Here is a 26,950-nt window from a genome sequence, read left to right on the forward strand (position 1 = left end):
ACGATACCATTGTGATCGATTTTCTTTCATGTTGAACCGAACAAGAGATTTAACAACAAGAAATACGTGAACGAGAAGTTTGAAGAGAATCCGCTGCACAGCTGGGACCTGGGAAATCTGTATGTTTGGCCACGAGGCTTCGCTCTGTGAATTATTTCCACTCTTCACATCACAGCTCCGTTTTGCTGCTGTTTTCTGAGCGAGTTTGTTGTAAATATTCCAACAAAGTTCTGCAAAGGACCTTAAACAGAGACCTGGACACGTGTGTGTCACCTACAGGGAGGATCATTTTATAATTTTCAAATCAAAGTCACAATTTAAAACTGATTATTTGCTTGTTCTGTGTTTTTTGCCGGTTTAAAAAATGCTATGTTAGCTCTAAACAACAGTTGTAGGTTAGAGTTCCTATTCTTTGTGTGTATATTTGATAAAAAACTGTCCTATCATTGGTTTAATGTCATGATAACTTGTTTAATTTGTTATTTGTACCACACTGAGGCCTTATCGTCAAATTATAATAACGTATTACCATAATGAATGCTACATACACGTCTATAGCGCTAGTTATCGCTTTAGCATAAGTTTAATTTTGAGCAAGTTTCTCTCCAAAAGAGGACAGAAGAGTTGTCTGTGTTAACAGAATTGTTGTTGTAGTTACGTCTACAGTTGCTGTGGTTACGATTGCTTGGCAGCAGCTTCGGGTTAGTGGGAGAAGCTAACGCGTAGTCATGCTACAATGGCTACAACCACCACACAAGACGTCACACTGGGGCCGTGGTTAAATCCTCCAGTCCACCTTTGCTTTCGAAGCTCGAGAATGTGGCGTCGTTTACGATTGAGATCGTGACATCGTTTACAATCGAAATCGTGACGCCCTCTATTGCTCACGCAGTCATGGTTGCAAAAGGTCAGAGGTCAGATAATTTAAAGGTTTGGGATTAATTGTGATTCTCTAAATTTCATATGCACAACTCGAATTTCAATAACCTGACAAAGTTCTGCATCGCATGCATGTGATTCTTTGGATCTTTGGACCCCAGGTTGGGAACCTTGGCTTTAGCGTAATGTAGTTGTTCCATTTAAATGCTTTATCTTGTCTCAAATCTGTGATATTGGAAGTCAAATAAAAACAAGATTATAATAAGACATTTATTAGTCCAAAGACTGTGGCTTTATTTTAATTTTACAGATGACGCTGAATATTCCAGCTCAGTAAAACTAACTAACTAGCTAAGGTGAAACTAGCTAAATTAGCCCTGAAAGCTAGCGGCAGTTAGCCTTGGAGGCTAGCCTCCTTATTTCTTGTATTGAACAGGCTGAAACGTTGTGAACAAACCTACGAAAATGATCTGGTGTTTGTACACTTTGACATTCACCTGGAATAAAACAAGAACGACAATCTTAACAAGCTGATAAAAATCTATGTCGTCAGTATCTTGAGAATATGTTTGCGCTTCGTGTCACCGTTAGACAAAGTTTCCCAGCAGGAAATATTGAAGTCTCAGTGTTTCACTCTTATTCAATAGAGATGATCAACATTTTTATCCGTTTGTGACACAGGAGCTGCTCGTCTACTGCTGTTGTATTTGGCAAAGTTGTTGCCACAAAAGTAAATCTGAAGCGAAGATTTCAAACTCCAAAGTCACAAAATAACATGAGGACTTACTGGTGGAGGCAGCAGTGGATCAACAACTCCTGTTTGCTGTGATGTGAAATGACTGATTTTCTCGACGGACATTGGTGCTGTAGAGAGAGAGAACTTTTGACAGAAAATGCTGTGTGATCATGAATTGAGGATGCAAACGTATTCTGAATATATTTTCGAGTCAAGTTGGTGTAGATTTTATTTGACGGTTGAAATCTGCCATGATTTCAGAGCGTGTGTTCAGGCTGGTTCACTTTAAGAAGCTTCCGTTTGGGGATTTTATCCTTGATTTAAGTTGTGATTTCATCGTAGCTTCCCAGTCGGCCCATGAAAAATGAATCCATGTGATTAGAAAAGAGATAAGAGAAAGAGAAACCTAACATCCTTATATCTGTATTGGTTCAATGTGAAGAACAATACCAGCTTCTCAAACTAAAACCCTTGACGAGGTCATCATGTCCTGTTGAGTGGACGTTTTTCCTTGTGCTTTAAAGCGGAACTCGACCGGAAGTTCCTATTAACGCTGTTTTTTTGGTGTGTATCTGCGTCATTACCTTGTTTAAGAAGCCCTGAAGGTTCGAAACAAACAGTTCAGCCACTGCTGAGAACGCTGTGTTTATTGTAATCTCGGGGCTCATCGAGTTATCTGAAAATCCCGTAATAGTTACGTAAACACCGGTTCTCCTGAGACTGGCACCAGTCCAGGCACATCCGGTTGCGTACATTGAACCGCAGAAGAAGAATTGCGCCGTTGTGGAGGTGTTTCATGAGCGACAGTGTCTTCTGACTCTGGGTCTGACTCCGGGTCAAAGTCATAAAAGGACTGCGGCGAGGAGTCGTGAAGAAGCTATTTTTAAACACTATTAAAACAATGTTTTGATAATGAGGAGCAGTGCATCCACCGTTCCAGAGGGGGGAGCTGTGCTTCTGAGAGCGGATGTGCTGAATAGTACTGGCCAATCACAAGACTCTGTCTTCTGGGGGTGAAAGTTCACTCTGAAACATCGTGGCTGATGAACAGCGTCAGAAAAGAGGATTTCAATCGGCTCGTTTACAGCAACTTGGAGGTTTTTGACCATAAAAACAAGTTAATATATGTAAGTAGACCTCCATAACTAACATTTGTGTGCAACAGGACCACTCTATGTGACCTTTTAATGTTCAGTCAAATTCAAATAAAACCAGGTTTAGTGCCTGAAGTGGCTGCAGACCAACGACACCCAGAGAAAATGAGTCATGTGCTGAGAAACAATGGTTTGTCTGTTGATGGCGGCTCACATTCAAACAGAAAGTGCAACATACTGTTTACATAACACACACACACACACACACACACACAGACGTATGGATTTGTGACGATGTGTGTGTGTACATACATGTGCTGTTAACGGCATGTTTAATGAGTCTCATTAGGCTGTGAAAGTGATTCAGTGTGGTTGTGATTATTGACCAGCCTGTCAGCCACGCTGGCCTCTTCAATCTGAAGATCTCCGTGACGACGACGATGCTCTCCTCTCGTGCCAGAAAAACACCGACCTCTGACATTTCTCGAGCTCCTTTAACATCGCTAATCCTGTGGATCACATCTGATTCATCTTTGAGATTCAACCAAAACTAAAAACAACTGAGGAAAGTTTTGAATTTAAATGTAGGAAATGCTTTATCTTGAAGGTACAACATTTCCATAATAAGGACAGTTTGTCTTTAAAGCTGCTGTCAGTGAGTTCTTCTTTTGGCTACACTCCCTGTTTATTGTTGACGTTAAAATTCCCCTAAGTTATTTTGGGGGTTTCCCCTTTCATTTTATTTATATTATTCAAATGTAGAACCTTTCAAACCCTAGAATCAGGTTTTTAGTATGGATCGGGTAATAACAGTTAATATTCCCCTCTTCCTTCCTCCCTCTTTGTTAAAGGGGGTGGGGCTTCAGTTCTGGCTCCTGATTGGATGAAATGTTGTGAAATACTGGGGGGGGGGGAAGTACGTCTGTTGCTGACCAAATACTGCCATTACTGCCACATTATAAAGATATTTAACTCCAATTTTAACAAAAGCATTTCATTTCAAATTTCCAATCCCAGAAAATTTAATGGAAAATGTTATACATTTTACTTCCTAGTTTCCTAAAAATGGTACCGAATAATCTAGTTCTGTGTAGGAAACTTATGGCAAAATTATTTATAGGTAATGGACTGGAAATCAGGGAGCGTGTACATGATAATTGCATCTTTTAAATGATCCCAATGGCCAAAGTATCTGTAAGAAATCATGGTCAATGTATAGCTTACAGTATGTTATCATGTGGTTAATATGCCACAAGAAATGTTCAAACAGAAATCTTTGTTTACATGTTCTGTCCTTATTTCATCCATATAATATATTGTATTGTCACACTGTACAAATCCAATTAAAAGGAACACATTTAATCCTAATTATCTCCATAATTCCTTTGAAAATCTGTCACAGTGAGACAAGACATGAATTGGATTTCCTTAAATTCTAAATTAAATGTGTGAATGCTAACAGTTGCTGTCAAACTGAGAGTCGTTGTGTGACTACTTTGTCGTAAGTTTGTCTTATTTTACTAACTTTATAATGTAATTTGAGTCCAAACAAACTTCTTGTAGATTATAATCATAATCTTGTGGAGTTCCTCGTGGTGCGATAGCATCTGTGTGGAATCCATATTTCATATTGCATATGTCTGGTTTGGGCACAGAGCTGTTAAACCGTGCCATCATTTTTGCTGTGCATCTTCATGTTGTTGTTGTTGTTGTTGCGCCGCAAGCTCCAAGCAGAACATTTGCGCTCTCTCCCCCGCTGACAAGTCTCTGGTTTACCTTTCTGCGGCCCGGGGCCATGTCAAGCAAAACACGTCTGGGGATAATAAATTGCTCCTGTTCTCGATATGCAATCGGCCGCCTTCCATGACAAAAGTCATTTGTTTGTAAATGTAAAACGAGGGAAAAGTGGACCAGGTTTACATTTGATCACTTTACTGAGCAAAGGCAAATCTAATCGTGCTGCTTACAGAGTGATGAGTCAGGCTTGTTTTAGGTGTAACTGCAGCGCAGCTGTATTTCTGCCTCCAATTCTGCTGAGTCATGTTCTCCTTTACCTCCCTTCTGTGCGTCATGCATCGATATTGACACATAACTGCTTAATAATCCTCTCTTTTGTCATCATTATAATTATTTTGTTATACAACACTGAATAATGTGGCAAAGACCGCTTTAAAGACATTGAATATAGAGTATGTTTTATTTAAATAGAGCCAGATGTTTGAATTATGAGGTGAAGTGGAATGAGTTAATGTTTCAGCTGAATTTTGGATGATTCAGTTGTAGCTCACATGGAAGACGTGGAAATCTCCCCCAGTCCAACAGTCCACACAGATTATGATCTGACGCCTTTGATTAATAAATCAAAGATACAAACCACGTACATCAAGAATGCTGCAAAATTTAACTGCAGATTCATCTCTTTACGAAGCGTCCAATTACAGATAACAGTCCATAGTAAAGGGCTGCAACTATTATTTTTATTTGTCCATATGGTAAAGTTACATGGAGCAGAAGCAACCACACAATATTCATATTTAATTATTGAAAATAAACACTTAACCTGGTTAACCCACTATGAATATAGTTGATGAATAATTTAGCAATTGACTAACTGTGTTTTTTTTGTAATCTAATCGACGTCCCTGACTGTTTTTCCTTACCATTACAGCTGAGAATTCTGGGTATTGGAGTGCTTAGAGTCATATATAATCACAATAAACTATAAAAAAAATAATTGAAAAACATCAACACAAGCTGCAAAATAAGCCTTAAAACATTGACCTCCTACACTTTGATATGATGTTGGAGAAGAATGCTGGTGCAAAATTAAAAATGGGGAAATTGTTCTCCAGGAGCCAATATTTGAAACACTAAAAATGCAGCATCTTAGTTGAATCTGCTGTGCTTACTCTGGGGTAATAAATAAGGCATAATATGTGTGTCTTTGAAAAGGTGGTAAACTCTACGCTCATCAAAATATTGCTCAATAGCACTCCCGGTGGTCAAAAACATCCCAGTATCCCTTTAACCTTGATTGATGCTCATGTTTTGTGTGAGTCCTCATGTCTGTGTGTGTGTGTGTGTGTGTGTGTGTGTGTGTGTGTGTGTGTGTGTGTGTGTGTGTGTGTGTGTGTGTGTGTGTGTTCTGGTCCCGGTCCCGTGTGCAGGAGGGTCCGTACGTGATGCTCAAGAAGAACTGGGAGATGTACGAGGGCAACGACCAGTTCGAGGGATACTGCGTGGACCTGGCCTCGGAAATCGCCAAACACATCGGCATCAAGTACAAGATCTCCATCGTGCCCGACGGGAAGTACGGAGCCAGGGACTCGGAGACGAAGATCTGGAACGGCATGGTCGGGGAGCTGGTGTACGGGGTAGGACTTCATGTGTTCTATCCCTCGTTCTCAGTAGATTTGTTTAGATTAGAGTAGATTTTGTTTGTTTAAGTATCCCTTTAAGGGTACTTTACTTTTTAAGTAAAAAGAGTATTTTTTTAACATTACCACCTTCCTTCTCCACAGTAGCATGAGCATGATTCTCTACGGAAAATCGGGAATTACTATTGAATGAGTCATGATTTTCGGTCACAAGGTGGGCGGAGCTTGGCTGTAGCCCCACCTTCTCTCTGTTTTCCACGCGGAAACAGAACTTTACGGATGTGATCGCTCTCTTTTATCATCATTTTAAAACGTTTTTCACAGCTGAAAATTCACTGCCAGACCACGCCCCCCACGCACCTCCCACTAGTTAGCTTCAGAAGCGGGGGTTTCGTTCCCCTTTAACGCCAAGATGTGTGATAGAAAAAGTGATGAATGCGTGAATAAACGGGTGTTTATTGAATAAAAGAATAGAACCTTTTTTAACCCGAGCTGTCCCTGGAATAATGGAGACAAAAGTCTCAGTGTCTTCAGCTCTGTCGTCTGCTGCTACACAAAGAAAGGTGTCCTTTCAGTGGTGTGGTCTGGGGTTTGTTTGCGGTTTTGCAGACGAGTGGGACACTGGTCGCTGTTTCCACGCGGGACCGTCTGAGGACACGAAGGCTGTCAAAGCTGACACTTTGAGACCATTCACTTCCTTCTGAAAAAGCCTGCGTAGCCGTGCTGCTCTCACGAACCCCCCCCCCCCTCGGCCTCCCTTTAACCTGCCGTGTATTTTAGCGCTCGCTAAATGCCCTCAAGCTGTCATCTTAGTGCATTTTGCTGAGTATGTAAGAACCTAAATCTCTTTCATTTTCTTCCCAGCGTCCCCGTTTTCTCTTTCTCCACCTCCTTAAATGTCAGACAGTGGTAATGAAACTTTAAATTCTCGGCTCTTATTAAGCCCGCCGCTGCGGAGCCGACCAGGCAAGGTCACACAAGTGTTGCTAAGTCACTAGCTTTAATCTGGTTTGTGGATTTTCAGCAAACCACTGTGCTTCTACAGCAGACCTTGGGAAAATGGCTGCATCCCATTTTTACCCCCCTTTCCTGTGCAGTGAGCAGATTTCTCTGACACATTATTTTATCCACCCCGCTGATTCCTCAGAGTTTCAGCTAAGCCTCTCAGCTTTAGACATGGTTTCAGGATTCCTTGTTCAATTTTCTTTTCTTTTTTCTCTCTGTGTGTGTTCACTTGATCACGATGAGGTTTATTCAGCTCCCGTTTTGAATTTGATCGCTCAGACATTTGTTCAGCCATGGGGAAAAACAATGAAATGATACGAGCTGAAATGGAAAATAGGGTAATTGTTGTTGTTGTCGTTTGGAGACGGCTAATCAACGTTCTTCTTTCCGCCCCCACACAGAAAGCGGAAATCGCTGTGGCCCCTTTGACTATCACGTTGGTCCGGGAGGAGGTGATTGATTTTTCCAAGCCCTTCATGTCGCTGGGCATTTCCATCATGATCAAGAAGCCCCAGAAATCCAAACCTGGGGTGTTCTCCTTCCTGGACCCGTTGGCCTACGAGATCTGGATGTGCATCGTGTTCGCCTATATCGGCGTGAGCGTGGTGCTCTTCCTGGTCAGCCGCTTCAGCCCGTACGAATGGCACACCGAGGAGCCCGAAGAGGGCACTGACGGTCCGCCAAGTGACCAGCCTCCCAATGAGTTTGGTATCTTCAACTCCCTCTGGTTCTCCCTGGGCGCCTTCATGCAGCAGGGCTGCGACATCTCCCCACGGTAAGACGTCTAAACTCTCACTGATGGACTACAGCTTTATTATTTACTGTTTAAATTTAAAGAGGTCTGTGTACACTCTGCCTGATGTTCCTAAAACCACAAGCTATTATAACTACAATTTAAGGCAGACTGTTTTATCCACATTTATTTATTTATTTACTTTATTATGAGTGACAATGCAATTTTAACACTCTTCAGCTTCAGTCTCATATAAATATGCGGATGTTTTGCATATCAAGATTATAACTCAGTTATGGCTAAATAACCTGAAATCCAATTCTTATCCAATTATGATAGAAAATGACATTAAAGGAAGATATTCTATATCTTATTTATAAAGCTACAGTCACAGTGTGATAGAATATTGTGGGGGGAAAAAATCTGTTTCAGTTTAATTTAATAGTATGTTCCACATTTGCGAGCCTGTGTAGAAAAAGTTGACGGTCCCTGGGATGTAAAATTGCCACCCCCGGTGATTCTAGCATTTTGCCTGCTGAAAACTTCTGGAGTTCTGGAGTAAAAGTCAGGGGTCGGTGAAATCATCAGGATTCGTCCACTGGAAAACTTTCCTACGTTTTTCCTTTACATATTTTTATATGGATAATGAAAATAAAATATTCAAAAAAGGTTTGGAAATTAACTCTTAAGTTAAATTACAAACAAGAGACGTCAGATTCTTTTTTTTATTTCACGAAGAAACTGAAGAAGCAAAAATTATGACTTAGTTTCGTGATTGTTGACACTCTGGAGATACAAGGACACTTCTTATTATAATTATAATTATTAGTAGTATTGTTGTTGTTGTTGCAGTCATTGCTGTATATCTCTGGTAGTTTGTATACGATCTGTGGTTAAGTACTGGGTTTGACGTTTTGTCTTCATCGTGTGTCTTGCACTGCTCGTGTTGTGTGTACATCTGTATTTGCACAATGACATCACACCTGTTATTGTGTGTGTGTGTGTGTGTGTGTGTGAGTGAGTCTCTGCTAGTATTGATTTTTGTTGTCTCTCTCCCTCGTCCTCTGTCTGACTCGCACACACACACTCGTCTGCTTGTAAGAGAGTCAGGTTTTCTCGGTGTCTGTCAGCTTTTCTCCACTTGTGGCTTTGGCACTTGAACGCCTCGTGTCTCGTGTTATTCCAGTTCCACTCGGGTTCGTCTGCTCCGCACTTGAACCCTGTGTGATTCATGGAGAACTCGCTGTCCAGATGTCGGCTTTCAACTTCTCCTCCTTCTGTCCAAGTTACAAAACACACACTAAGAGTCCATTTGGCGTCTGTCCAGCAGACCGATGTCCACTACAAACTGATTTATGGTTCCGCACAAGCCTGTTGTGTGCATTTATGCTTGTGCCCCGGTGTTTATTCCTCTGCCAACTCACTAATTGGCGATAACAGGATCAAGACCTCAAACAGTGTTGGACAAATGACTCAGGAAACGAAATAAACATAATCTATGACAAGATTTTGAAAATCACCCTGGATCATAGAAAGTACTTGCATTTTCTGTAAGAAAGAAATGAACATGAAGTCGTAATAACTAGCGGTGTTGTGGACACTGTCTCTCTCCACTGTTGACGTGAGATTCCATGCAGAACAATGAGCGAGTAAAGTCCAGCAAGAGAGCGCGAACGACGACGTGATGCCCGCGAAATGCAAAATCCAAGATCTCTGACTTTGACCAAGAACCCAAGGACAATCGATCAATAAAAGTAGACGCCATGGGTGAAGGAAGCTGTGTCAGCACATTCACTTCTTTCATTTGAGGGAATTGATCCTGGAAAGTCCTTGAATTTGATGTCAATGAAGGTGTGGGAACCCTGACTACTTAGATTACTTGGTATCAAACCAAAAAAAATGACATTATATGTTGAATAATGTATAACACGTTTCTTCTGGAACTGAATCCACTTTATTGGAGCAAATACTACGTATTCCTTCAGATAAGTTATGATACCGTACGTACAAGTCATCATCATAGCTTAAAACCCTTTAAAGATCAAAATAATCTGTGATCTACAACCCAGTTATTCCACTTTACTGTGCGTAGTAATTGTTATATTACTGTTACTGTACATTTTAATCCCTTTCACTACTTGTTACTGGGCAAAGTAATCATTTTACAGTAATATATTGCCATTCAACAACAGTAGGTTTCATTTAAGTGACTGCAACCAATCCTCAGCTTGATCCATGTTCGGTCGACTCAGTTTGAAGATCATCAGATGGTGAACACCTCATACGTAGGAACCATAAATTGGGCTTGAGTGTGTCGTACTTTGGCAAAAGGATGAAGAACTGTGGTTTGTGAAGTCCATGTCTTTAGCTACAAGCTGGTTGTCTTTGTTTCCTGTCTGTCATCACACAGCTGACGGTCAAACATATAGAAGTAAAGCCTGCAGTGGCTTCTCTGTGTCTTTAAAGCCGCTCTCAGCTGTTTGAATGTCTTTGTCGGGCTTTAAGTTCCAGCATTGATGATTGTCGGAGTTATTTTTATCGACCGCTAAAATGGCTCCTATAGCTATTTGAAGTCTTTCATATAATACATCTCTTATCTGCTTTTAATCCCTCGTGGACCTTGTGCTGTAATAGAGTTGCTAAGATTTTTTTAGTAGATGAAAGGAGGACCAAACTGGGACTGTATCTTTCAGCCTCCCCCACACCAGAGGAGAGCAGAGAAACACACGTGATGGACGATCCCGAGGTACATTCCAAATTATAGCCCCAGCCTCACGTAAGCAACCTATAGAGGAGACTATAGTGGGCCGTGTGACTGTGATTAAGCACACTCATCTAAGGAGTGCACTTGCTTTGTTCACGTGTGTGCAGACCACCACCACCACCACCATAACCATCTCCGCCTGTGTACTGCAGATAAGGACCTCAGTGCTGCACAACAATGTCACCCTCGCAATGAATAAGTCTACATATCAGTGTCTGACTGTGGTCCTCGCTGCTTCACACCTGTCACTGCTAATCCCACAGGTTTTCTCCCAATCCATCAGCACTGAGCGCCGAAGCACTTCCTCTCCACTTTAAGCACATTGCTCCTTCACATTTGGCTTGAGATCAGGCAGAGACGAGGGAGTAGCCAGGCCAGAGGTGGACGGGATACATTTGGCGGCAGCGCTCGCTCATAGTTGTCGTTGAAACCTTTATTATTTTTCTACGTTTCTATTCTTTTTTTTATTCATTTTAGTCCCAAGGTAGCAGCAGCACAGTTGCAGTAAAGGTCAGAACCACATAAATTGATGTAATCCCAGGTTTTTCTAGGTTTACCTGTTACTGCTCAGTGAGCTGTGGTTGCAAGTTGCAACAAAAACAGCCACAGGGAGAGAGGATCTTCTTTGTAACTCAGAGAAGCACACCATCTGATCGTGTTTTCATTTGATCACTCCACACCTATTTCAGCACTGCAAAACAAGGTGTGCTACACGATAACGTTCCTGATCTACAACAGAATAAAACACTTGCATTAAGCTAGAACCAATAATAAACAAATTTGCTGAGCAAAAATAAATTGAGTAAAAATATATCCTCCAGAGCTTTAAACTGGATATTAATGTTTTAAAGTTGAAGATCAAACTGGAAATTATTCCAAGTGTCAATTGCTGCAGATCTAAAAGCTTTCTTTCCCAATCCAGTTTGATCCAGCCTTTCTTTTATAGTTCCAGTATAGTTTTATTGGAGGCAACATGATTTATTTTCAGGGCTGTGAGGACACAGAAGTTCAACATTTCAAATCAGTTTAGTGTCACTGCAGCATGTGGTTGTGTAGATCAGATAAATATCCAATATGTGGCCATGTGTCTTTTTACCTGCACACATGAGCTGAGCCTTGTCCTTATCCACCTGCACCATCACAACAGCAAAGCCAAACAGCAACAGAAGAGAGTATCGCTTCCATTGCTTATCTTAAGTGTTTCCTGTTTTAATACAGCGTGACATATTTTATTTGTTGATGATGATTGGATTTGCAGCAGGTAAATCTGAAAGGAGCCATGATCCAATGTTGAAATTGTTCAGGACAGTTTTGGGTTTGGTGGCATTGGTCTCTGCTTTGGTAACGCGTGGTCACATAGTGTACGTTTTCTCTCAAGCAAACCTCAAAGCACCAGCTTTAAATTCATTTTTATGTGGAAATGTGACTTGATGATCGATATTGTGTTAGAAACTGCTAAAATCAGGTCCAGTAACCTCAAGAGTGATATTAAAAACATTGTTCAATGGCAATATTGAGTGCAGAAACTTATACTATACATTCTTAGGGTAGTATATTCTATTTCTGCTCATAAACTCAGCTAAATGTCACACACTGGACCTTTTAAAGACAGTCCCTGAGCTCATGTCAGGGCAACACTAGTAGAGAGACGAGGATATTGTGTCACGCTCATGATATTTACATAGTCTGTCTTTGTTTTTGAATGAATCAGCCTCATTAAGCCCCTTTACCTGCACAACCTCGTGTTTAATTGAGCCTGATAAATGTCTTGACTCAGATAATTAATCCAGGTTGACTGTTAGCACAACAAGCACCTTCTATTTGCTGGATAAGGCAAAAATGTGCTTTTGTGTGCAACTGTGTCAATTATGAGTAAAGATGGAGCCTTTTGCTGATTTTATCTCATCTTGCAGAAATTCATTAGCACATGCAGCTGCAAGCTAACTAGCGAGAGATTAAAGTATAAACAGGAAGAGGAGGACTGTGAGGCTTTCATTAAAAGATAATCCAGCTGGAGAGCGCGAGATTAGCCGCTGGCTTCTAAATTTGAGAAACTATCTTAGTTTGTATATCTTACTTTGGTTCCCTCGTTCAAACTCAACAGTGAGTGAATGATTTAATATAAAATGTAGTGAGGCGAAACATAGTAGCCGTAAAAGTTAAGGACCACTAAAACATGTATGGCTAATGGCTAGGCTAACAGCCAGAGGATGAATGTGCAAATTTGAGAAACTACCTTAGTTTTAAAAAGATAAAATCCTCTAATTTAAACTTCTCTATCTTCCTTCTGTCATGTTTAACATTATTACATTTGTGTACCATTTTTGTTCTACGTGACCTTGTCCTCCATTTTTTGCTAGTTTCAGGACACAGCTCTGTTTTCACCTGCGTGTGAACTGTGTTCTTTTACTTTGGTCCTTCATTTGAACTCAAAGGCAAGAGTTTAAATATTATGTGAAAAGTAAGGTTCGCTAAAAACGTTCATGGCTAACGGCTAGGCTAACAGCTATGCAAACGGCCGGAGGGTGCATGTGGATCTTTGCATCAGAAATGACTCATGAATTTGCTTTGTTAGCAAAAAAAAAAAAGAGACAGAGAGAAGAAAGAAGAAGAATCTGGCGTTTTTAGTAATTAACTAACAGGACGGGGGCGGCCTTGAGCGTTTCATTAAAAGATAATCCAGTTAGAGAGCAAGATTAGCCACTGGCTTCTAAATTTAAGGAACTATCTTAAAAAGTAGATCACCATCATTAAAAGTTAGCCTCCTGAGCTTCCTTCTGTCATGTTGGACTTGACGACATGACTCTTCTACATCATGATTCTGTCTTCTGAGAAGAATGAACTCTCTTTTCATATGCTACTTCTTCATTCCAGGACACGGCTCTTTGACATAAAAGGCGGCGGTTGTGGTAGCATCAAACATTTTATTCCCCGTCTTTCTTTCTGTCAGTAAGGGTGAACTCCTCCTTCTGCTTCCTCGAGGCAGCCCATAATAATTAATTCAGTGATTAATATAGTGGTCTCCAATGATAATGTCTCCAGGGAAACAGGGGAAGAAGAGGTGTTTAAATGAAATAGTGACACTGACGACAAAGCTCACATCAGTGGCTCTAAAGTTATTGTTCTCCCGAGGGCGTCGTTTGTCGCGTCACAGGTCAGAGAATGTCGCGGCGCTCAGGTGTAAATCAGTCACGGCTTCTCCAGGTGTTTTTCGTTCACTTCCGTCTCGTTCGCTTCGGACAAATTATCTTTGTCTCTTCCGCTGAGTCACGGTCGCCACATCTCCGGCGATGCTGATGAGAGCGCGGCGAATGGCCTGATTAGCCGTGATTAGCTCAGAGTGTGCGCGCGCCCGTGCGCGCCCGTGTCCTGATTGCAGATTTTTTCCGATGGCTGCATGCGGATGAAGCATAACTTTTAATTTCAGCGGTGATTTTAGGCCAACAGAAGCTGCGTCTGTAAGGGGAGAGATGACTTTCAAGTGCTCTATCTGCAAGATCCCCCATTATTCTATTAATTCAACGCCAATTAGCTTTGTCATGCAGCTGACACGCGCGGCTCTCCTGCCGCATCACTTACTGCTCGAGTCAGCAGCGCTTGTCCTCCCTCGCTCTCGCATGATTTGTCGCAGTATTCCGGCAAATTATGGACAGAGGCTCTGAGTAAGTGCTGTTGAAGCGATTTCTAAATCACGATAAATATTCATAAGTAATAGAATAAGTAAGCTAGTCATCTGATGGGAAAGCATTAATGTGTACAGGTAAATGGGCATATGAATTACTGAAATACACGGAAACTAATGTTTTGTTTGTGGTGCCCCCTGCCAAGTTCAGAGTGGTACTGCAGATACTTCTGTCGGTAAACCAGATGCTAAATGGACTTTAAGATTCAACTAAAAGACAAACTTTAAAGCGGACCTAGACCGGAAGTTCCAATTTACCCTGTTTTTTAGGGTGTATCTGCGTCCTTACCTTGTTTAAGAAGCCCTGAAGGTTCTAAACAAACATTTCAGCCACTGCTGAGAACGCTGTGTTTTATTGTAATCTCGGGCTCAGTGAGATTTCTAAAAAAAAAAACGGTCCAGTTACGTAAACAGCGGTTCTCCTGAACAGCAGATTGTTCACTCTGAAATCTCGCGACTCAGTTTGGAACTACAACTTGGGCGTCAAAACTTCCTGACTACAAAATAGGAAATTCTGACTTTGACTACAACTAGAACGCACCATTAGATTCTGCGCTTATACCCGATGTTACAATGTGTTCATGCACAAACACAAACACAATTTTTCTAAACCTATTTGGTGAAAATAGCGATCCGTAATAAAGTTATATACGTTGTTTGTCTGTCTGTCTGTTAGCAACATAACTCGAAATGTCACAGACGGATTTGGAAGAAATTCTCAGGAAATGTCAGCAATGGGACCAGGAACAAGTGATAAAGATGCTATCACTATTTTTATCGCTATTATATAGGCATTGAGCTGCCTTGGCGGCGTTCTGTGCTCTCTGGGTGCTTTTCTCATTTGTTCACATTATTCAGTGAGGGTGCGAGTCTTTGTTGGCCTGATATTGTTAAATTCTGTGCTAAAAAGCTCCTGGCTGTGCTATTGGGTGGTGGATTTTGTCTGTAGTTTTTCCAAAGAATAGATTCTTTTAGACTTTTAATTTGAAAAATCAGCAGAGAGGGTTTCTGCTCATGATGGATTTTAAAAAAGTAAGCAAAAATAAATAAATGATGTGGAATCATTAGGTAGATTACACTCAAATGACCATGTGAGCGACTGCATTTTTATTCACTTCAGCTATTGATTTTTTTTTTTACCAAAACTCAACAAGTGGCCATGTTCCATTAAAGAATTTATGGTAATACACACATTTTGAATCTCACCCTGTGTGCGTGTGTGTGAGGACACGGAGAACAGCATCTGGAGTGACAGTTTGTCTGCAGGAATAAGTCAGAATGTGAGGTGGCCTCAGGTGTCACCCTGAGAGCAGACAAGCTCCTCCTCGTTTATTTAGTCCTCGCTCAAGGACATTCCTGGAAATCATGGGGAAAAGCAACACACACACACACACACACACACACACACACATTGCACCAAATCATGTCTGAGTCACTTTTTAATTTCTGTTCCAGCAGTAAAGTAGATGAAAGAGTGAAGCAGAGGATGTGAGGCGTGTGGCTGCCTCACTGCTCTCTGATTTTAACATGAACCAAGATAGATATTTGCAGCATTTTATATCGTCACAGGTGGAAAATCCGAGGTTAGAACGCAGTATATTTCGATTAAAATGCATATTAGTATGCATCAGTTTTGTGCTAATTTTTTATTTTTTAAAAACACATGGAGGTTTATTTTATGAATCGCTGCCGAGCATGCAACAACTTAGTCAGTTGGGTGGGGAAAAAAATGCTGACTAATTACTGAGTAATAGCTGAAATTACTCTTTTTTTCCCCTCGTTTTAAATGTATAATTTATTTGCTGTGAAGGATTCAATTCCCCACAAACACTGAGACAATTTCTGCTTTATTTCCAATTTCTGTCTCCTGATGATTCTCTTGCTCTTGTTTGAAACCAGGGCTCAAAGATAATTACAGTCAAGTTCTCCCTCAGCACTTTCCACAACATCTTAATGCTCTCAGACCTCTGTTCATTTTCTTATTCTCCTTTTTCTGCAGAGTTTTATACTTACTTACTCACTTTATATTTACAAAAAATCCTTATACATAGACTGGATATTAAATGTACACAGTGTAAATGGCTTTATATTACACTAGTTCATAAGTTACATTAATGATAGTTTGGGGCCTTTAAAGGTGGACTTTGTGAGCATTAGTGACCTCTAATAACATACACAGGACTCATCTGCCCACTCGTCCCTTTCACAAGGAACTACGGTGGCCTTCACATACCACAAAATATTATTTTTCAGCATCTTCATTTGTGTGCTAGCCTTCGCCTTCAAAAGAAGTAAAAGTCAAGCTTTGGATGATTTGGGCTTCTTCTACAATGCGTAAAGTTTAGCAACATCTATTGTTAAAGCTGCAGCTGATGATCCTTCACCTGACCTTTCACTTCTGTGTGTGGGAGAACCTAGAGTATGTAGCCTTCACTTGACCGTGTTTCCATCGTGGTACAGTCCAGAACGGTAAAGGCTTCCTCTCCTCTGTCTCCCATTTTTTTCTTTCACCCCAACCTGTCTAGGCAGGTGGTCTGGTTCTGTCAGAGATTTCTTCCTGTGAAAAGGGAGTCCATTGTGTAGTGCTATACAAATGAGTGAGTTTTCTTTATTTTCTGCTCAGTTTGTAGCTCTTTCAACCATGACTCTTGTACCCCAAGGGAAGGTTATTGGATGGTTATTTTGGTACTATTCCTTACGGAAACACAAAAAAAAACACTCATTGGGAACACGCCAATGGTTGTCCAACATGGCTGACCCTCCTCCTGATATAAATATAAAAGTCTCATTCTGGGATGATGAAAACCAACAATTGCCTCTTTTACCTCAATTTCTGCCAAATTAAAAATAATTCCACCTAAATTTTACGCACTGCACCTTTAATAACACATCATGGAGGACTCATTCACCTTGTGTGTCACCATCATCAACTCGAGGTCAAACGAGTAACACACGAAGGACACGCTGTGAAACACTGATGTAATCCCACAGAGCTGTCCGTCTCTTTGACCCCGCCCCCTGCCCCTCCCCCTCTGCAGTGTGTCACTGTGCATCACAGTCAGCGGTAGTTCACCGGGTCATGAGGTCCTGCCATCGCGCTCCCAGAATCCTCTGCTGCAGCAGCTGCTGCTCACACAGAGACAAAATAACTGTGAAAAATGAATGAAATGGAGAGAATAAAGGGATTTCCTCATGTATTATAACACAACAGTCCACGTATCTTATCAGTGCACATGCTCCAAACCTTGAAGTCATTGTTTTACACTTAATGTCCTTGTGCAGAAGAAAAACACACCACAGAAATGCTCTCAATCATCTCAGAGAAAGACATTTGTATTCAAATCCAGAGATTATACATCAACTCAGTGTGTTTCATGGTCGTGTGTGTGTGTGCTTGCATTTGTCGCCTCTTTAGGACCTTTTTCTGACATAAACACTGACCTTGTCAGGACCAGTAAAGTCCTCATGGAGACAAATACCTGGTCTAGATGAAGCAGAACCACATTTTTTAAGGTTTAAAGTTTAGGGCTAAGATTTGAATTGTGGTTAGGTTAAGATTAAGGTAACTGCTTGTGATTAAGATTAGGTATAAGGCTTTGTTTTGGCTGCACAAACCTCTGTGTGAGGTTTTGGCAACCTGGTATTCCTTATGTTGTGGGGACCTAAATCTGTTTACTCAGTCACATTATGGGGACTTGTCTTCCTTATGGGGACAAAAATCAAGCCCCCATAATCTAAATAACTCCATGTTAAAGTGAAGACATCTTCTGCGGTAGAACATTTCCTCAGCAGCTTCAGCAGCTCTTTGTCATCATCAGCACAGAAGCAGAAAACAAACGTTTCCTCAGTGTTTGTGTGTTTGTTTGATAGTTTGTTTCATCTATAAATCATCCCTAAATGTGTCTTGAATCATGTTCTGCAGACGTAGATCCTCGGGGCCCACAGAAATATGCTGTGTCATCGTTAAAGTGCAGCTGTAAACTTAAGACTCTGAAATTAACGGGATAATATTATATCGGTTACTATTTTGTGTCATTAATTTTGGTTTGAATAAATCTAGCAGTTATGCAACCTCTGTGGTATACATACAGCAGATAAAGAAGAAATTAGCATGTTCACTGAGGTCTGATCGTAGCCGAAACCGCCATGCATTGACTTATTTGACCGGTAATTGCTGATTAAACACATTCTCACTCGTTAAAACCAATTTAATCCGGGGATTAAACCGTTTTTTGGGGAGTAATAGTTGGGCTAAACCTTGCCTGAGATGGTATATTTACTGATAGCACAGCTGCTCTTGGGAAAAACTGGTTTTAGCCACTTAACAAAAAACTCTCACTAAATATAATCTACTCCAGATTACGTCTCCAGCATCCTTAGAACATGATAAACACTTTATCTTGCTGTCAGACTGTTTTTCCAAAGGAGAAACTGGAGGTTTTCAAACTCCCCACTCTCCCACACCGAAGTCCATGGAGAAAATCAGCGTTGCTGTTCCTCTCCTGCTGCTTCGTTTGGCGAGTGTGTGTCTCTGAGGTGAATCCAAACGAAGGAAAACACCAAAGTCACAAAATAACACATTTGAACTCAGCGATGGAGACAGTTGTGGATCGACAGCTCCTGTTCGCCGTGATGTAAAATCACTGATTTTCTCTATGGGATTTGGTGCGGGGGAGTAAGTGGTTTACAAAGTGACGCAAGCTTTTCAATTTCCTGTCGGAAAAGGTTGTGAAAACATATTGTGGGATATATCACAGACGTAAGAGGGCACAGGTTTTAACAGTAAGTGATTGTGTGTGTGGTGGTTCCTGGCAGCAGCAGGACACACACTGAGGACACAGCGCTGATTTTTTGTATCACTATGTCACATGCAGCTGCAGTGTGCATCACTTTAACGTATGTGGATTGTACAGAAAATGACTCTCCAGCCTGTGTATTTTTGCAGGACACAGAGAACACAGTGTTTGCCGGGGACGATGGGATTTGGACACATTTCAAAAAAGAATCTGAGTTGAAATACGGGCCAGGAAAACAGGGACTGGTGCCAGACGACTCTTTATCCCTCTCTTCTTCCTCCTCCTCCTCCTCACATCTCTCTTTTTCCTCCCTGTCTGTGTGACAGGCCTGGGGGTTTTGTTTCCTCCGCTGTTCGACTGGCCACCGAGGGGAGATCTTGTTTGTTCTCCTCAATGCAGCATTTATACGCTTTTAAGATTCTTCTCACGACCTCGCGCTGCTCCACAGCAGCGAGCGATCTGTCTCCCCCGAGCGAACAAACGGGAAAAGAACAGCGTCCTCACCACGGTGGCCGAGAGGAGAGGAGGAGGAGGGGGGGGGGGTTATTCAACTCTTCTTTTTTATATCCATCCAATAAACAACCTGGGAGGATAGTGTACCTTTTCACTGTCAGTAAAGGTGGTCAACACGAGCATGTGGGACTTTTTTTATGAGGCAATCTGCTCTAATGAAGGAGAAAGAACAGCTGTGGAGGCTTTGTGTTGTTAGGGCTCCACCTTGTGGCGGCCTGCCTCACAACACGTTTATATTGCAGTACAGAAAAAAACATAGATTTAAGAATTGATTAATTTAGGTTTCATCCACACAGGAAACAGAACATTTTTCGGGAAATAAAATTGAAATAAAAAGTCTGAATTCTTCTTGGAATTTTGACTTTTTCGCAATTCTGAGATGCTTAGAAAGTCAGACTTATGAATTAATCTGACTTTAATCTCATAAGTTTTTGAAAATACAAAAGTTCTTCCTTTTTCATTTCATTCATTACTGTTTTTTACTCTGATTTGTTGCATTGCCTTGTATGAAAAGTGCTTTATTAATAAAGTTTTGATTGACAGTCCAGTATAACTCTATTTTAAATAATAACTGTTTTCTCTTTTCTCTCCCCCTTTTCTTCCCTGATTTTACCTCTATTATGATGTTATACTATCATCCAAACTCTCCTCCCCCTCCCTTTCTCCTCCTCCTCCTCCTCCACCTGAAGATCTTTATCGGGCAGAATAGTGGGCGGAGTCTGGTGGTTCTTCACGCTCATCATCATCTCGTCGTACACGGCCAACCTGGCGGCCTTCCTCACCGTGGAGAGGATGGTGTCGCCCATCGAGAGCGCCGAGGATCTGGCCAAACAGACCGACATCGCCTACGGCAGTCTGGACTCCGGCTCCACCAAAGAGTTCTTCAGGGTGAGTCGGTGATCAACTTTTACTGGGTTTCCATGACAACGCTGCTTCCTATGATGATGGATTGAGTTTAATATGTTTTTTGGAAGAACGAGCATTCATAAATTCTTGCTCTTATTTGGTTTTATTTTAGATTTTACATTTAATTGTGCACCAAAAACAGGCTGTAAAATTAAACATGCAAATGTATAAAAAAGAAATATATAAGTGACATTTCGGTGGATATTTTAAGATAGATGCATTTGTCTTTATGTCTGATTTACAGAATTGTCATAGACAAAGATGTCTTGAAGACATTCTACTCAGTTTTGGTCAGAACTTTTGGAAATGTTTGGTTTTATTACATCTCAAATTTGAAAAAATGTTCAATTTAAAGTGTGAAAATGGTGCTTTTAATTTGAAATTTCTCTAAAATGGTACAGTAAAAACATCTTCTTTACAGTTTGCTAGTAGTCATAGATGTTTTGAACACAACTTAGTCAGTCCTGCTTAGAACTTTTGGAATGTTTTGTTTTTATTACATCTCAAAGTTGAGAATTGTTCCACTTAAAAAGTGCAAAAATAGGAGTTTTAATTTGAAATTTCTCAAAAAACTGTACAGTAAAAATATCTAATTTACAGTATGGTCATAGACAAATATGTCCCGAACACATCCTAGTCAGTCCTGGTCAGAACTTTTGAAAAAAAATTTTTTAATTAAATCTCAAAGTTGAGAATTTGTCCATTTAGTGCGAAAATAGGACTTTTAATTTGAAATTTCTCTAAAATTTGAACATGCCCCCATACAGGATGACATTTTTGGCAGTTTTGGGATGCAATATGCATGACATTAATCGTAAAATGCCTTCTTTTGTTAAATACATGCAAGATCTTACTGTAGTAAAATCCTGTGTGACATTTTGGGCATTTTTAAGATGCATTACACCATTTTACATTTTTCTACATTTTTTTTTTGTTTTTATGACAGACTGCAGCATGGTATTTTTGTGCAGGCAATAACATACTTTACTCAAACTTTGATGGCCCTTTTTGGACATGCTTGTGTACAGTATGATGTGTTTTGGTATTTTCATAGTATAGACTGTAGCTTGGTGTGTTTTGGCACATATATGTACGTTTTTTAGCGTTTTTCTCATAATTCTTGTGCATTATGTCACCTTTTTTGTCGTTTTAATGACTAACATTTTTACATAATTATAAACAGCACAGTGTATTTTGGCATTTTCATCATTTAGACTGTAGCTGTTGTTTTTTTAGGCACACGCTGCGGTAAAAAGTTTTTTGGCGTCAATTTTGACGAGCTTCTGTACAGTGTGACAGTTGTTTGGCTTTCATTGGACACATTGATTATGCGGAAGGTTCTGTGAGTTTGTGCTGCATTTTTCATTACTTAGACGACAGCGTGGTGGGGGGGGGGGGGTTTGGCACGCGACGACGGGGACAACACACTGCAGTAGAAGTTGTTTTTTGATCTTTCTGACATGACATGACCTTATATGACATTGTGTGGTTCATTAATCTGAAGAGACTGTGACTTTGGCCTGTTTTTATGCCATTGAGTGTAGTTTCTTGGAACGTGAAAAGACGTGTTTCATTATAAAAGAAGGTTAAAGCACAACGATATGAGGGATTTTGGTGTTTAACGATTTTTAATTTGAATATTTACATTTTTCAAAATGGCTGCTGTGCACGGGGCCTATTGTATTTTCTATTAATTATTATCAATTGATCATTTTTAAATAATTTCTGGTGAGATTATAGTGAAATAAAATGTGGTTCTGAATCACTGTGTTGTGATATTTTCAAACCTCTTAAGGAATAATTTTAATGAATTTTTGAAATTCAGGAAATGATCCATTTGCCCCCCATTAGTCACTGAGCTGACTTTCTTCTCAAAAAAACAAAGTATCTCGGAATGACTTGAAATTTACCATCATAATAGTCGGCATCGCCCTGAACAAGGATCTGTTGAAAATATTTGCAAATCTCTTAAGAAATAATTTTAATGAATTTTTGAATTTCAGGAAATGATCCATTTGCCCAATGGCGGGTCACCGGAAATTTGTTTGGGGCCCCCCCAAAACAAATTTAATCCTTTAATTTATCTTGCATAAGATTAAGATTTAATAATTGTATCAAACATTTCTTGATAAAGATTAGTTTGATAATAGAAAAATAATATTCAGTGTTGCACATAAGGCTGTAAATGATAGATTTTACATTGTGAATTTGATGATTGAAGTTTAAAAAGTGAGTCTCCATATAGAGAGAGTTTGAGAAACTATCTTGTAAGCTGTTGTTATTCTGCCTGTTGTTATGATTTCTCTCTCCGTCTCAACCGTCTTTGAACCCCCCCCCCCCCCCCCCCCCACCCCTCACCCCCACAGCGGTCAAAAATTGCCGTCTACGAGAAGATGTGGGGCTACATGAAGTCGGCCGAGCCCACGGTCTTCACTAAGACCACGGCCGAGGGCGTGGCGCGCGTCCGCAAGTCCAAAGGGAAATACGCCTTCCTGTTGGAGTCCACCATGAACGAGTACACAGAGCAGCGGAAGCCCTGCGACACCATGAAAGTGGGAGGCAACCTGGACTCCAAAGGCTACGGAGTGGCTACACCCAAGGGTTCACAGTTAAGGTGGGTGGAATAGTGTAACAATATGTGCTACGTGTTGTTATGGTATTCCACCTTCCCTGGTGTGCCGCCTGTTCTATCTCTGTCTCCTCTTACTGCTGGGTGTGGGCGGCCTTTTCATTTTCCTTTGACGTGTGTTTCAGGGCGAGAGTCATGGCTTTTTTCTGTTTGTTTGACATCTGTATTTGTTGCATGCATGCTGGGGGTGGTTGTAATGACGCAGTGGTGTTTGTTTTTATTTCATCTGTCTTTTCTTTACAGCTCTCCACAACAGGTAAACATCTCTGTGCTTGTGCTTGCTGTCTGAATGGCATGCTGGAGGCCTCTGGTGCAGCTAACTCTGAGAAAATGTCTCATTTGAGATCATTTGCATTTTTATAAACAAATCTAATTAGTGTGTGATATTTAGCTCGACACTCTTTGTTTTCCTTCACGGTTGACTGCTTCTTTCTTTGCTACTAAATGACTGGAATAGTGTTTTGGGAGTCATGTGAACGCTCAGCCCTGGGTAACTCTGCCAGACTCTGTCACAGAGTGGAATTTACAGACCTGCCAGAGAATCTGGTGTCATTACTGAGGGGAGTTTGCACTTTCAATCCGCACACTCATCCATCAAGACCTGATGGCAAGGTCTCACTGCAGGGAACCCATAAATACACCAAAGGCAAAAAGTGCACAGATGTGTGTGTGTGTGTGTGTGTGTGTGTGTGTGTGTGTGTGTGTGTGTGTTTGCAAACCGTTTACCCCATGATTGCTTGAGCTTTCATTTATTCCCGTGGAGGCACAAGAACATTGTTGGAACAAATGACGGCAACTGTGCTCCATAAATAGATGATAGTCGAGCACAGGTTCCATTCATCACGTGTAATTGGGGAGAGAGTGAATTGAAAGCACGAGCCAAACATTAAAGCAACACTACGCGAGTGAAACCTTAAAATAGCAACTACGGAGTCATAGTGATGGGTCACTGAGTGTCTTGGCTGCCAGCCATTTTCAGCGCAGAACTGACAAGTGTTTTACAGCATTTTGACTGTTTTCCAAGACCCACAAAACAGTGTGTTCTATGACTATGTAAACACAGAGACTGCCTAAAGGAGGAGTAGACTTTCTCCTTTCATCAGACATCATTGGCAGTGAATATGAATTGACGTCTGTAGACGTCATTGGCAGCCGATGAGTTAATCCTCACTCTGCACCTGAAACTGGTGAACAGGTAGAAACTAAGAGAATCAAAGATTGTGAGGCTTTTGTCATGTAACTGGAGCATTTGTGTTTCGGTTATATGAGATGAATGCAAAATATGTACGTGTAAACAGAGAAATACATTTATTACATAAATACTATAATAATGTACATCTTAAATCAAATGACAAACATGTGTTCAAAACCTAACAGGTTGTCCAAATTTATTGCTCACTTTCAGCCCATTGACTGGTTTTGAAAAAAGCGAAGCTGAAGAAGTATAAGCATTTGTCCACCAGGGGGCGACTCTGCAAATAGAAGTCTGTTCTACTTCATATCAGTAAACATTTTCCTGAGACTTAAATCATCTCAATGATAATTTTTAGCTTTTCTTCACTAGAACATGATGTCAGTTGTGTAAATTATGTTCCAAATTAGAGGAAAATATGCAATAAAATAGACGTTGCATATGAGTGGACACCAGTGTGATACTTTAATAGACTTTGTAAAAAATCTACAATGCAGGGAAGTGATAATGGGATGTTTTTAAAGAGGACAGAACTGGACAAATGCATGTAAAAGAGGAAATAAATCCGAAATGTAGCAGCAATAGTTAATTCTGCTGCTGTCCAACCAGCTGAATTCCCAAAATTCTGTGTTGTATGTGCTTTAAAACTCCTGTTCGGCTTAAATTAAGTCACATAGTGTTGCTTTAATTGTCCTTTTTGAAAGGTTACCTATATTGAAAGAGAAAGAAGTAAATCAAACCTCCGTTAGCTGTGTTCTGTAAATTCCTGGAGCCTGACATGGATCAGATCAGCTGCTGGTTTGTTCTGCAGCCGAGCTGGTGCCAGTGTTCAGCCACTGCTTTAAGCAGGACGAGTTCCTGACAGATCACGGTAGAGCCTCCACCTCGATGTTTTTCGGAGGATTATCGTCTTCTGTCAGTGACTTGTCCGTGATATCGGCGAGGAAACACACCAGCGGCATCAGGAGTGGGCAACGCGGTTGGTCAGGGCTGTGCTTTCACATGGCTCCACACCTGAAACTGAAATATCAGCTGTGTTGCTTTGTGTCTCTGATTCATCTCCATTATTGACTGTTTTCTTTTTTAGACTTAAATGAGGATGCAGATAAATTAAAAAGGATCAAAATACATGCTGAGGCAAATCTCTCTCAACTATCGCCATACATCACTGCAGCAGCCTAATTAAGATTATGATGCATGTTTTATTGATGCGATTTTTCCAGAAAAGCTTATTTCTCAGAACACGATGTAAAACAAGTCCAAAATTTCACAAGCAACAGCTGATTTTCCGATATTCCGTGACTGCTGATTGTGCCAATATTTACTGTTTCGTCAAAGAGTCTCGTTTAATTATTGCTTTCTTGTATTTATTTTGTACTTTTAAAGTAGCATATTATTTAGCAAAGTAAACTTTTGTATTAATCTCATTGCAATCCCTCAGATTTTCACCATTCTTTGAGTGTTCTGAAAAACATTAGCAGCTCTAGCTAGTTTCCTACATCCCATTCAAATGGGTCCAAAAACGTGTTTAAACCCAGGTTTAATTAATTTATTTTTTAACCAGGTTTTTAAAAGTGTTTACTGCCCGGTTAAAATTATTTTTTATCAGATTTTACTCTTTACACAAGCCTGCAGTGAACAAGCTTTTCCCGCATGTGTTCTACAGGGTATCCACGGGGTCTAATTTGAATTTAAGGCCTTAAAATGTCTTAAATTCTCCTAAAATCTCATAAAAGGTCTTAAATACAATTTATCGAGCACAACTAGCTAGTGTGCTGTGCGCGCGCCGCCGTGTGTTATAGCTTAGCATAGCAGCGGAGAAAACTTAACAAAAGCCCACAGCTAAGCCGAATTGCTTGCATAAGATGGGTAAGTGCAAGTTCAACAACTTGTGGTTCCAATTTTCCTTCATGTCTTTTGTACTTTTTTGCCATTATGGATGTGAAATGGGCCTTAAATTGTGTTCATTATAGTTTTAAAAAAGTCTTAAAAAGTCTTAAATTTGACTTGTCGAAACCTGCAGAGACCCTGTTCTAGGCCGTTAGCGTAGCTGTTAGCCGTGAGTGTTTGTAGGGAGCCAAATCTTTAGAACTTTGGACAGCGATAAATTAAAAGAAAGACTTTAGTAAGAGATGCAGAACAGTAGCTCCTCGCTGTTGTTGTCATTGGCGTCTTCTTCGTTCATGAGAGATTTGTGTTCAGTGTGTATTTGGGTCCTGGGTTGGGATGTAACCGCTAGAGCATTGATGCACTTTTCCACCCTTGTCCCCTCTCTCACTGCTACTCCCTCCTCCCTCCCTTCTCCCCCTTTTACCCCCTTCCCTCTCAATTTGGACAGCATACTCACCCCCCCACCCCCCCTCTCACCCAAATAATATGTCTTATCGTTTTCAAGAAGTGCAGTTAACCTGGCAGTGTTAAAACTCAATGAGCAAGGCCTGTTGGACAAATTGAAAAACAAGTGGTGGTACGACAAAGGAGAGTGTGGCAGCGGAGGCGGTGGCGAGAAGGTTAGCCGCTATGTCGCTATGCCCATGTGACCTTGATGCGGGTAAAAGAGAAATGTGTTGTTGCTGGTAACAGGCGCATCTGCCGGGTCGACACAGAATTTAAGAAAATAAAACCCTGAGAGGAGAACGAGTAC

General features: G+C 40.7%; 1 protein-coding gene across 2 annotated transcripts in view; it reads left to right on the top strand.

Annotated features, from left to right (window-relative positions):
- Positions 1 to 26,950, top strand: part of gria4b (glutamate receptor, ionotropic, AMPA 4b) — a gene marked incomplete at both ends in the record, with an annotated part of 120,798 nt that overhangs the window by 87,274 nt on the left and 6,574 nt on the right. Inside the window, 5 exons of one of the 2 annotated variants that reach the window (XM_083889992.1) lie at positions 5,877 to 6,083; positions 7,493 to 7,866; positions 20,269 to 20,467; positions 22,852 to 23,099; positions 26,702 to 26,816. In XM_083889992.1, coding sequence (XP_083746118.1) covers positions 5,877 to 6,083; positions 7,493 to 7,866; positions 20,269 to 20,467; positions 22,852 to 23,099; positions 26,702 to 26,816 — 1,143 coding nt within the window. The remainder of the gene's footprint in view (positions 1 to 5,876; positions 6,084 to 7,492; positions 7,867 to 20,268; positions 20,468 to 22,851; positions 23,100 to 26,701; positions 26,817 to 26,950) is intronic. The other variant, XM_083889994.1, reaches the window with a different exon arrangement.

This window comes from Microchirus variegatus, assembly GCF_963457635.1.
Source record: "Microchirus variegatus genome assembly, chromosome: 5".
NCBI classification, from domain to species: Eukaryota; Metazoa; Chordata; class Actinopteri; order Pleuronectiformes; family Soleidae; genus Microchirus; species Microchirus variegatus.